The 14,002-nt window shown below is 38.6% G+C and overlaps 1 protein-coding gene across 3 annotated transcripts in view; it reads left to right on the forward strand.

Moving 5' to 3' along the window:
- Positions 1-4,179, forward strand: part of LOC121875643 (guanine nucleotide-binding protein G(o) subunit alpha) — a 130,636-nt gene extending 126,457 nt beyond the window's left edge. For all 3 annotated transcript variants that reach the window (XM_042380263.1, XM_042380264.1, XM_042380261.1), the window contains exon 8: positions 815-4,179. In XM_042380263.1, the coding sequence (XP_042236197.1) occupies positions 815-1,002 (188 nt within the window). In that variant the 3' untranslated portion in view covers positions 1,003-4,179. The remainder of the gene's footprint in view (positions 1-814) is intronic.
- The last annotated feature ends 9,823 nt before the right edge of the window (positions 4,180-14,002 follow it).

Raw genomic sequence — 14,002 nt, forward strand, 5'->3', positions numbered from 1 at the left:
TAGTAAGGAATTTAAGCCCTAAAACCGATTACTGTATTGGCGGACTAATACTACAGCTGGTGGACCGCCAAATGCAAGCGAAAACATGTTGATGCCAGCTCGTAAAAAACTTGTTAATCGAGGGATTGCTCGTTAACCGAAGTTAAGAATCATATGGAAGGTAAATCGTTAACCGAAATCTCGTTAACCGAGGCGTTCGTTAACCGAGGGATCACTGTACAGCAATTTCAGTTCCTTGGTTAAATTTTGTGCCTCTGATGTCGAATATAAATTTTGATAAAATTTCATACAAAGTTACTCCTATATATAAATGGTGTTAATGATCTACATCAGATGCATAGATTTAACTTATTTAATATTAAGATGGAGAATCTCTCTCTCTCTCTCTCTCTCCTGGTATTTTAAAGGCCTATGACATCAAAAGGTTAGGGAGAGGCAGCAATGAAAACACAGGAATGGAAAGATAACAAACAGCGGTACTATACAGAAAACATTACTTATGGAAGATATAAGAACTGAATATAAGTTACGTATTTAGACAGATAGAAATGTGGTGGGAGAGGAGAGACAAGCAAACATTGGAATTTTACTTTTGACACATCCATCGTCCACTTGTGTTTCCTCTTGCTTCCACACTCTGATACTGTTACCACACTCACCAAAACAAGAACTTTACAGTGTACATATGTGAATTCCTATCAGTACATCAGTTTCGAATTCCTTTTTATTTGAAGGATTACAGTATTATGACTGATTTAACAGTGATTTTTTATTTTAAGTTCTTGCCTTAAATAAATAACTTGTTGTTTTACAGGATCCATGGAATATAACGAAGCATCATCATACATCCAGGCACAGTTTGAAGCAAAGAACAAATCAACGAACAAAGAGATTTATTGCCATATGACCTGCGCTACTGATACTACCAATATACAGTTCGTGTTTGACGCTGTAACGGATGTAATCATCGCTAACAATCTCCGTGGTTGTGGTCTGTACTAATGTCTTCACTTTGAGAATCTTCCAGGATCTTGGAATTTGACTATATATTGGCTTCATAACCCCAATTTAGGGTATTGTTCGGGGAATAAGATTTTGTAATTATTTTGAGCAAGATTAATGTTACTCCAGCACAGGTCGTGGTGAGCTAAGCTGAGTATGTAGGATCCCTGTTTTATGGAATTATTAAGTTTCCCAGCAAAATGGTACAAGATAGCAAGGTTTTTGCACATTGATAGTACTTTAATAAGGTCTATATTCTATGTTCTAAATAGGAAAATAGGCTCTATTGAAACAATGCAAATAATCCTTGTATGCAAATCTTGTTACAGTTTTTAAGCTGGCAAAAGTTAAAAAATCATCGAATTTAACATTTTCCTCTACCCTGGTGTGTTGTTGGGCATTTCATTTCCCAGTTTAAGACTGTAATCTTTCCTTTAAATGTTTTCAAGAACTGGTACTAATGTGAACAGAATTTTAAATATCTCAAGATGTTATACATTTATGTACTATATTAGACACTAGAAATTATTTTAGACAATTTTACTTGAGGACCATGAGAACATGGATTTTTTTTTTTTTTAGTGTAAAAAAAGACATGAGTGATTGGGATAAAGAAAACATTATAGTTCACATTATTGGCATATGTGTTCTAGCTTTGTTGTATATTGTATAATCAACTGCAAGTGAAATTGCATTACATTTCTATATTGATTATATGAAAATTAGTCTGGTTAAGTATATTGTATTGTCAAGGTTGTTCTATGAAAACCTCACGGGGAGATATTCACGGAACTATAATTGACAACACGCACACAATTTGTGGTACAATTTTTTTCTTGTAATGACAGATCCACACAGTGTAGCACAAAGATAGAAACTAAAAGTTTGTACTGTATTTAAAAAACTCATTCAGATGATATAGCCAAGTATTATCAAATGTTTGACTTGGATAAAATCCTGATCATTATAATTATGTAATAAGATCTGGTAAGTATTGTGCATTGTTTCATTTGGAGACTTACAGTGGATGAAAAGGAAGTAGAAAATGAATATAAAACTGAAAATTCTAGTTCTACAGTTTTAGCCTTAATATTTATATAAAACATACGAGATATCCACTTTAATTTGTGTACAAGCATCCTGTTCTCACATTTCTTAGCAGATCTAAAACTATATTCACAGTTCTGGAGAACCATATGCATTGTATTATTTTTTTTAATCATTGAGACTATGCACAATGAATGATTAAGATATACTTAAAACTATTTTTAATTTATTCATTACATTAGATATTATATGTATCATCCATTCCTTGACAAAACAGCTTCACAAGGATGCTTCTTCTGGGGTAACCATATTCACTAAAGAATTAACCTGATCCCCTCTTATGCCAAGTCACTTTCCTCAAGATTATTTTCATCAATAGTTCACTTTGGTCTAAAAATCCAGGTCTAATTGCTTATGAATGGCTACCATTTAATCTTATACAACTAGTCTTGTTCCTGAAATTCTGCATTAAGCATCTCAATCAATGAAACATACCAAAGTTTTTATCAATAACCAGAATTTATCACTGCTAATACTTGGAGCAACCTGTGTTACGTGGGCACCAGTAGAGTATTCCACCTCGACAACTGGTCAACCCTTTTTATAGGGGTTGATGATGTTATTAATTCTAGTCACCTCCTAAACTGGGACCAGTAACTGTGTACTATAGATATGGAAGTCCATATTTTCATCTTTCATGTAATATTAATGCTTTGAACATGATTACAGCAAACAAAATATATCTAAAGGAAAAGTCATCTTATTTGAAATATCTTAAACCAGCAAACGTCCATTTGTGTAATGCTTTTAGAAAGCTATTAGGGCGATATGGAAATGATAAGCCTGTGAAAAATTATAGCAAATTTCTTAAAGGTACAAGTTCATGTAATTGCAGATAGCAATTACTCAATCAAAACTAGATCTGCTGTGGTTGGTTGTGATGAATTAGCTACTTCTCATGTTTTGTTGCTTCCTCTTGAGCTATTTGCTACAATTTTTAATGAGGCTGAATGGATTGTTTCTCTGTTCAGTGCTGGAAAATAAAGCCAGGCAAAGGGTTTATGTGCTAAGGTGAAAAGTTGTAGCAATAGTTTATACCAGGCTGAGCTGGCTTAAAGATGTTGCTCATTTTGTTATCTCATGTCCAAACTATGAAATCTGGACAACTAGTTATTTACATTTTGTAAGTTAAAGACATAAAGCATTTATAAAAGGCTGTTAATCATATTTATGTGGTAAGGAAACATTTAATAAAGAAACAAAAAGAAAATGATCATTGTACTGTCTGAGATATAAGAATTTGATACCAATAGAATTTTGTACATTTTTGCTGCCCCCTGTTACATTCCAGTTTTTAAGAACACTGCATTGGTAATTTACATTGCTTCATTTAAAATTATAGTGTTGGGATGAAGGTATTGTATTTACCAACATTAATCCATCTTAGAAACCAAAAAAAAAAAAAAAATTAAATCAAGTTCTTATTTATACTAGTGAAATTTTTCTGATGGAAATTCACCCAGCAGGAAGTCTGACTATTGTTCTTCAGTAGCTTGGCATGATTGTCTGATTAGACTTTCACCATGCTTGTGTAAACAAATTCATTAAGAATTGATAAAAAAAGGCTTGTATAGTTATATTTAGATGTAATTTTCTTTGTCTAAACTCATTGTCTATATACTATACCTAGCTTGTAAGGGTCTTTAATAATCCCAGGAAGTATAACCGGAGAGTGAGTGAATGGTAAATAAGGTTGAAAAATCCCTTATTCGTTTATATAGTCATGGTAGAGACGGTTCCATCATTTTTGTGTAGCTTTAAGCCTAAAAAGCCCTTATGTATTTAATGTTAAATGACCCATCCTCTCATCATAATGTAAGTTAACCGCTCAGTTTTGTACAGTGTTCTGCTCGGGTAGATTGTCTCGCACTCATGTTAATTAGGATCCAACACCACCTTTTGTTTTAAAGAATTGGGGTAGAATATTATATATAAAAAAGGTATCAATACCCTCCTTAGGACATATTGTAGAAACTCCTGTGGTGAATATTGTACCTAACAGAATCATGTGTAGGCAAGACTCAGTTTGTATCAGACTGTACATGAGTGAATTGAATGTCATTAATTTCACCCAAGACTTTTATTTACCCACCTTGTGTTTTCCTGATGTGAGTAATTTGTATTACAGTGACCCCTCGTTTAATGAACACCTCGGTTAACGTAATTTCGATTAACGAACTGCCTTCCATAAGGATCTTCAATTCGGTTAACGAAGTTCTTACGAACCGACCTCAACATGTTTTCGCTTGCACTGACCGGGCAACCAGCTTTAGTATCAGTCCGCCAATACATTAATCGGTTCTAGGGCTTAAATTCCTTACTATTTTAGTAAATATCAAGAAGTTTATACTATTCAATAATTTTAAAAGTTTAATATTCAATTTTTTAGTCATTTTAACAATTATTGAACATAATTGAAGGTAAAGTGACTAGTTTAATGCGCGGCATCCAGCCTCTTAACACAGCAAACAGGAGTTAGTCTCTCTCTGTTTTCACTGGAGGTAACATCTTGCTTGAGACTCTCTTCAACTAAATGCTTTTTTCTGTGTTTCCAAGCAAATTATTGGTCATTTTGAAATATATTTTACATATTGACAATATATAATGCAGTGCAGTGTTGATTTAAAGAAAATAATCTTGAATTACACCAGAGAGCTAAAATTTTATGGGTGAAATGGCGCCATGGGGTGACTTCTCTTCCACCCCAATGCCTTCTCTTCTTCCTTCTCCTCCACCCCCATTCTAAATCCCATCATCATCATCATCATCCAGGAGCCTTCTACATACACACCTCAAAGTAAGTGAACTTTTCTACTATTTTTGTTGAATTTAGGCAATTTTCGGTGAGCTGGAACCAATTACCCAAAAACCCATTGAAACAATGGTTTCGGTTAACGAACGACCTTCTGGAACGGATTGAGTTGTTAACGGAGGGGTCACTGTAATGACTTGAAAATCATCTAACAAGTGGATAAACTATACAGAATATGGTACAGTAGATCTTAAGGGTGGAGATGGCTTTGTACCCTCCACCTATAGTGTCCACGAACTTCTGTGTTCAGTTGTAGAGTAATACAGTACATTATATGGATGTCAGCCTGTAAAAGATATGTATAGATTCCTTGAACATTCCTGTGCCAGTATGGGGGCAGATATGGGATTTTACGAGTTGGTTCAAAATTTGGGCGAACGGAAATAGTCAGGAAAAAAGTCACAATTTTGGCTAGGAAAAAGGTCACATTTAAATACCATTCACAATTAAAGAAATAAAAACGAAAAGTATTTTAAGATGATTTTTATTTGACTAAACTGTAGTGTATGACTTCCAGAGATTGACAGCCCAATAAATCATGGCATTATACAGTAGGTATAGTAAAAAAAATAACATGAGTGCACAGCACTGGATAACTGTTACATTTTTGAGTAGTCGACTAATTGGCACTTAGTCAGCAGGAGCAGTCACACACAAGAACTTGGCAAGCTGGCCACCACTGAACTTCAATTGGCAGCCTGTGAGCATCAGATACAGGGTAAGTGCACCTCTCATAATGTGAAGACCTGACAGTGGTTAAGTGTCTGTGAAGTGTGCTGTACAGATAGTGTTAAGTGCTATATATAAATTGTAGTGTTAAGTTTGTCAGAACAATTATTTATAGTGCCTGTGAAGTGCTACTGTTACGTGTACAGTACAGTACATACAGAAGTGTTAAGTTTGTCAGCACAATCTACTGTAATGTATTGTGTCTGTGAAGCATTGCACAGAATACAGTACTGTTCGTCTGTCTTCTTAGATGGGAACACTTGGGAATGAGTGTACAGGTAGTAGGTGGTAGGCAGCTATCAAACAGCTGACTCACTTGCCCCATACTGGATGAAGCAGGTGCAGCCTGCCAGTAGTCAGATACAATAATTCCAACAAAGGATAAATAGGGTGGTAGATAATATATTTTACAACGAAATCGTTGTACTGTATCTCGCAGTCTGAAAACATTCTTATAAATAATTCATATCCAGTCTAATCCCAGATACTTCTAAATTAAAGAGTCGTGTATTTTTAATACAAAAAACAAAAGAATGACGACTTAACTAGCTAGTACCGAAGTGTACACAATGTTTATCCGGGTGAACTCGAAAAATTCTATTCCATGAGAAATATCCATGTATAATTTAGCCCTTGGTATGATTAAATTCAAATATCAAAAGTTTAAAACTAGTAGAACAAAACCACAGTAATAAATAAGCCTTATACATACGACGCCTCAGTAGCCTCTCACCAGCCATAGGGGCCAAGTGTCGCCCGCTGCTTAAATATGGCACCGTGGTTCACAATTGATAATTAGTGCAAATGCTGTTAAATCGGGACGCAAGTAGATCAATAGTGGATGTAGTAACTGTTCATGAAGAGTTGTGTACATTGTGTTGAAAATAAACTTAATTTGAAGAGGACAAACTGCGCTTCTGTTGCATCATGACGGCAATCATCGTCAAGCTTGGCTCGACCTGCTGCAATGGTAAGTGGTTATTAATTTGATGTTGCGAAGAACTGTTTGCGTCAGGGTCATTTACTTCATAGTATCATTGGGTAATAATGCACTTCATGAAGAATTCTTCTTCATTACAACACGAAATAAGAAACCTCAATGGTTCTTTGGCAGGTTAAATTAAGGATTGGTTAATATTGACAACTGATACCACTATCGCTAAAATGAATCTTTACGTAATGTTTGAATTGCCATGTAACTATGGAGGGAGAACAAGGAAGATTGTGTACAAGCTCACGAGTTATGTGGGTTCTTTTTTATATGAATCTTAAAGTCAGTTGTCTCTTTATTTCCTCCTCCTCTTTGTAAGTTAGGTTAAATAGGTTAGTTGGCTCTTTTGGTATGAGAATAGGTTTTATTGTGTGTATTTTGGTGTGTTTTACTCAGATCTGAACTCTATGTGAGATTATCAGTCTGTTAAAAAAGAATTTTTTTTTGCACAAGAAATGTAGGTCAAATTTGAGTAAAACACAGAAAAACGTCAAAAAAACCTATTCTCATACCAAAACCTGAGAGCAGCCAATGGACGAATATTTACTGACCACACGTGAAGTTGACCAACCAAACCTGACCCAAACTGTGCCTGATTTGGAAAAATAAGTTTGGTTAGGCAGTGTGGTATAGTTAGGGTTGAATGAATGGGCGTAAAACAGTTAAATTACCCTGTTTGTGATAAGAGGCACACAATAAAGGCGGTATTTCACAGTCGTGCACCGTCGTATACCAGTACTGTATATACCTGTTGTCATTGACGAGGGACACCAAAAGGGTGGGGGATCCCTCAGTTGCACATAGCTTAGTGGGTCACTGTGGATGTGATAGAGTCATGTTGGTGGTTGGCGCGATTTATAATACATTTGGTCACAATTAGATTCTTATACTTTAAGAACATAAGTTATTTTAAAATCGAAGGGCGAAGGTAAACTACCGCTTAACCTGTTGTCCTCGGAACATTTTTTTCTATAGTTTTATAAATTTCGGGTTGACAGCACTTATGATAACAATCGAACTCCTTGTAGAACAATCTCTATTATCTGATTTAGTGTTATAATTTTAGGAGTGAATGCTGTTGTATAAAAATTATAGGAAGTATATTTTAGATCGCTAGATGTTAGAAATTATTTTGTTTATTTTCGGGATTGTCTTCGGGGTGTCGTGGGCCGGGGAAGAAGAGCTGGCCACCGTCAACGCCACACCGAGGGCCACGCACCTGTGGTTTCCGCGTGACGTGTGGCACTACTACAAGCCCTGGCCGACCAAGCTCTCTCGCAGTCAGAGCGAGTACCTCGCCTTAACCCCCGGGGAGCAAGGCTTCAAAAAGAGATTGATCAAGAAAATACAGAAGGAAGTCCAGCTCTGTATGCTTAGAACGAGTACTTCCGAAAGAAATTCTTGTATCAAAAGTAATCAGTTAGGTCCTTGGTATCAGTTTGCTCGTATTTTTAGGTAAGCACAAGAGGGTAAAATTATGTGAGCAAGCCGCCGTTACTGTCGTTATTTTACTAGTCTTAATTCATAATTTATGAGGATTACTTCCCTCTTATCATTTTTATCGCACCTTGCTCACGTTAGATCTACTTACGCGCTATTATTTTCTATTTGACGCACGCGAGCAAACAAACCTATGTACGTAACAGCAAGTTTATACACAGTATTGTATACATACACACGCTCACTTACACAAATAAATAGGATTAATAAAGACATAATCCACAATACTCCGTCCCCGAGTCGGGAAGGTTATCGCCAGTGACAAAACTTGATGCTATATACTTCAGTTTACGCTGTTATCAACATTCGTTTTCCTTGGTTTAGAGTGGGAAGTTCAGCAGGAAGTTTAGTTTGGGATACTTAACCAATAACTACACCACGCGTACGTATTATCACACACACACACACACACACACACATATATATATATATATATATATATATATATATATATATATATATATATATATATATATATATATATATATATATATATATATATATATATATATATATATATATATATAATGTGTGTGTAATAATACGTATGTGGATATCAATTCACTAGAGTCGGTGCAGTGAAGAATAACGAAAATGATTCCGGGACTTAAAACCTTCCATATCAGAATAGGTTAAAGAAACTAAACTTGCATTCCCTAGAAAGACGAAGAGTGCGGGGAGATATGATAGAAGTATTTAAGTGGGTGAAAGGAATCAATAAAGGGGATATAGATAAAGTTCTTATAATATCCGAGCAGGATAGGACTCGGAGCAACGGATTTAAGTTGGATAAGTTTAGGTTTAGGAGGGAGATAGGAAGGAACAAGCTTAGCAACTTTGTAGTTAGTGCTGGAACGCTGGAAAGTTTCAAAAGGAGGCTGGATAGATTCATGGATGATAGAGAGTGGTAGTAACTCTCGACAGGTGCTGCTATGCACAGGCCAACCGGCCTATTGCAGACTCCTTATGTTCTTGTATATATATATATATATATATATATATATATATATATATATATATATATATATATATATATATATATATATATATATATATATATATATATATATATATATATATATATATATATATATATATATATATATATATATAATTTATTATGAAAAAAATTAAGAAAGTTACAGAGAAAAGCAAAATATGTGTGCCGGTACCAATAAGGGAAAAAAATTTACTTACAAGTTCAAAGGCGTTCAGTATAAGCTCTTAGGCTCTGTAGACAACGAAATTGTAATCTGTTTCCCGCCACACACATTGTACCAAATACTGAATTTTACTCGAGAAAGTGACATTAATTCTAACCAGAACTACTGTACAAATTTGCCTGGACGGGAAGTTGTGCCCCCTTGCGTTCTTCCTTTCATCTTCCTCTGCCACGTCTCTTTCTCTCCCTCCCCCCTCTCCCTCCCTTTCTCTCCTTCCTTCCCCCTCCCTCTCCCTACTAACTTTTATTTCCCTTCCCCCCTTCCCTTCCTTTCTCTCCCACCCTCCTCGCTGAAACACACCTGGTCAGCCTGGCCGCTCTTCGCCGTCTTCGATAGCCCACAACCTTTTGACCTGCGGCCTCCCTCCCCTTCCTTCCTACCCCCTCCCTCCTTCCTACCCCCTCCTTCCTTCCTACCCTCCCTCCTTCCCTACCCCCTCCCTCCTCCACCTCCTTCCCTACCCCCTCCCGCCCTTCACATTCCATCTGACTCACTCTCACATACCAGCGTCATCTCTTTGTGTCTCTTAACCAGTTTTTTTCCCACCTGAGTTCTCCCAGTATCGTATTTCTTTCTTCACCTTATCTCTCCTGTACTTACTGTCCTAGCTCCTCTCCTCCTTCTCTCCTCTCTTTCTCTCTCCTCCCTTCTACTACTACTCCTCTCCTCTTCTCTCTTCCTTCTCCTTTAATCCCCTACTTCCGTCTTTTATAACCCATACACAATGCAGCACCACCCCACCACACCCCACACAGGTTAGACAGCATTCCTCTCACACCTTCACTCCTCCCCCACACAACCATAACAACATTGCTTCAGTTACCGCACCCACTTCTTCCTCCACCCTCCTCTTTCTTCCTTATTCTTTTATCACCTCTTCCTTCTGTCCATTATTTTGCTTAATCATTCTTTAATTCGTAAACTGTTTTTTCTCTCTCTCTCTCTCTCTCTCTCTCTCTCTCTCTCTCTCTCTCTCTCTCTCTCTCTCTCTCTCATAAACACACCACAACCTGCTCCCCCCAAGCGTCTAAAGTATAATTACCCGCCCCATAAAAAAACATGTGATTGAGATTATAGCCGCCATAATATTGATTGTGTTTATCTCAATTATTGGTCGCTACTGCAGTCATCAGCCACTTCCAGGGACCGGTGGTGGTGTTGGTGGTCACTGGTCGTCAGGTTATGGTGGAGGGGGAGCTGATTGTGGTAGGTGGTGAGGAGTTGATTTTGGTAGGTGGGTGTGGTGGTAGTGGGAGAGGATTGTGGTATAGGTGGTGGAGGAATGATTGTGGTAGGTAGTAGGAGGGGATTGTGGTAAGTGGGTGGATTGTGGTAAAGGTGGTAGAGGGAGAGGATTGTGGTAGGTGGTGGGGAGTGGATTGTGGTAAGTGGGTGGGGTGGAGGGTTGTGGTGGGTCGTCAGAGAACCACCGCCTCTAGCTGGGTCACACAGGGGTCCTGGTTCGTCTCTCGTGTTTACAGGTTGTTTTTGTCAACAGCGTGATAAGTATTGGCAGCACGGAACTGACCCATGACATACGCTGGCACCCCTGACCGACTCTTCCTTTGTTCCTAACCTAACCCGACCCAACCTGACCTGACCTAACCTGACCTAAGCTGACTTGCTCTTCTTTTATTCCTAACCTAACCCGACCCAACCTGACCTGACCTCACCTGACTTGCTCCTCCTTTATTCCTAACCTAACCTACTCTAATCACTTGAGGGTTTATCTTCCTGTATTTAAAATGCATTTAAAAATATGCAAAGGTCACTGCATTTATTTATTTTTTTCACTATGACATAAAATCTTGCCTAGCATTAATCTAGCTTATATATACATTTTTCCTTAAGTTACCCCCAGAAAGAAGTGTTTAATAACGTGTCGGAAAATGCACCAAGTCATAGTGGAAAACGTTTCTCTTACCCTCAGAGAAAAATAACATCCATTTCTTTGAGAATTTTGGGGGGGACTGTAATGCAAGTCTTATGAAGCGCTCGTGATAACAGAACATGACTTGCTTTACTCCACCTGTTGCCACTCACACACAGTTCGGCCAGGGTATTACTCGATCGATGCCCTTTAAACATTGAAGCGACGTTAGATTAATAGCGAGACAGTTTTTCAACGACTTATTGAAATTTAGAACATGCAACGTCTCGACACTGACATACACACTCAACACGTTACACATACATATACACGAACCATACAACACTCTTGAAAGTATATAGACTGCCCTGTGAAAGTATTGTAGAAGGATGTTCCGTGAAAGTATTGTATATAAACTACTCCATGAAAGTATTGTATATATTAAGCTAATCAGTGAAAATATGGAGGATTTCAATTGATCTAATTCCCACAAGTATCTTCCCCTTCCCACCCTCTCTTCGTCTCCAACCATGACATGACCCGTTTTCTTCTACACCCATGACATGACCCGTTTTCTTCTACACCCATGACATGACCCGTTTTCCTTTACACTCATGGCAAGACTCGTTTTCTTTAACACCCCTGGACGTGACGGGGAGACGACAGACATGAGCCAACGTATCAAGAGAAGATGACGAAATGTTCGGCTCCTCGCCAAAGGCAACTTTCGAAATCAGTTATGACTCTTATGAAATCTTTTGACTCGCATCCAAAACAACTTTCCAAGACAATTACGACTGTCGTATCAAAGTGATGTAGTAGTGTGTGATATTTAACTTTCTAAACCGAATTTCAAAGTAAAGTTTATACTGTGGTGAGAGAGGGAGACAGAGTGAGTGTGTGTGTGTGTGACCTATTGATAGCCTATAGTGGTGTGACCGCGTGACGTCTGATCAGATCAGAACCAAGGTCGGGGCTGGGTATGGGTCGAGTTGGGTCGACTGCCAGCTGTATGTAGGTCAAGCTGTCACCATAAAGTGCCCCCCTTCCCCTTCCCTATAAGTTACACCTCTGGTACCTGCTGTAACGTGAGAGATATCTTAGCTTTAATATTTCCCCCCCTCAAGTTAGGTTAGTTTAGTTTAAGTTAGGTTAGGTTTAAGTTCGGTTTTGTAAGAGTGGGAAAGCATTATTTTTGTTATAGTCAGATGAGTTAATGAAGTTACAGACATTACGGTGGAATTACAAGCAGTTCTAACGGTGTTTATCAGTGGGGTAGAGTTGAGTTACAGAAACTTCATTATAATTACAGGGGTTCTTTTGGAGGTGTACGGGTGCGTGGGAGGCAATACTAGCCAGCCCTGACTGACAGGTTCATTGGGTCCAGCCGTGTGTGTGTGTGTGCTTTCCTCCATACCACGCCTCCCTCCCTCCCTGCCACGCCCCTTCCTCACGACCCCCGCCTTCCTCACGACAAATCGCCCTCCCTCATGATGGCTCCCGTTCGACCTCCTCATCTCTCACGACCTTCCCTCCCTCTCCTTTCTTTCACTCTCTCCTAACGCATCGCTGTACACTTTTCACTCTCTCCCCTCGCTCTCACCTCCTCTTGTGTATCACTCTCTCTTTCACACACACACACACACACACACACACACACACACACACACGGGTAAGCAAGGGGCAGTATAATATTTGCATGCAGACGTTGTAACAAACACACCATAACAATTTGTGTTGGTTATGTAAATGATGGTGGAGGTGAGATAAGTGATGGTAATAGCTCTCAAGGCCCAGACGGGGAAGAGAGGGTGTGTGAAGATGTGTAGTACTGTGGTGGGCTGTGTTGGTTTGTGGTGTTTTGTCCCCACCACTATCCACCACCACCATCACACTATCCCCCACCACTTCCACTAACCTCCACCATCACACTATCCACTATCACCACCACCACTATCCTCCACCACCACCACCACCACTATCCTCCACCGTCACACTAAACCACTACTACTACCACCACCACCATTACACTATCCACTACCATCACCATCACCACCACTATACCATTTTCGTCCACTATTACACTATCCTGCACCACCACCGTTACACTATCACCGCCACCACCATTACACTATCCACCACCACCATTACACTATCCCCCACCACCACCATTACACTATCACCACCACCACTATACTATATTCCTCCACTACACTATCCTGCACCACTATTACTATCCTCCACCACCATTACTATTACACTATCCACCACCGCACCAGCCTCGTACCCTAGGCAAGGCGTGGCCAGTCCTTACACTACAAAGAGAGTGGATACATTCCGCACATACCTGACATGTGTTGGCTCTATCTCACACACACAGGTGAGGGAGGAATGGTGGACATGTGTGGTGAGGGAGGGGTAGAAGGCAGGTGTGTGTGCGTGGAGGGGGGGGGGGTAACCTTATCCTCCCCCAGATAAAATGAATGATTAACACTTTATCAATAAGGTCGAAACCTCCTGAAACTAACGAAGGACTTTTCTCTCTTACCTCCGAGTTGTAAATACTTCAGGATGGTTTAATATTATTTAATTTAGGAAGAACTGCTGTCAACGTTGTATGCCTTGTTTATTTTTTATTTATTTTATTTTATTATTTTTTTAATGAATTTGTCGTTCTCAGACTGGTTCTTATATATCTGTTCATTTAAATTTTTTGGAACCAATTTTTCCCAGAACGTTTTATTTTTATTTTTTTTATCCTACAATAT

This window comes from Homarus americanus, unplaced genomic scaffold (assembly GCF_018991925.1).
Source record: "Homarus americanus isolate GMGI-L3 unplaced genomic scaffold, GMGI_Hamer_2.0 scaffold22250, whole genome shotgun sequence".
Classification (NCBI taxonomy): domain Eukaryota; kingdom Metazoa; phylum Arthropoda; class Malacostraca; order Decapoda; family Nephropidae; genus Homarus; species Homarus americanus.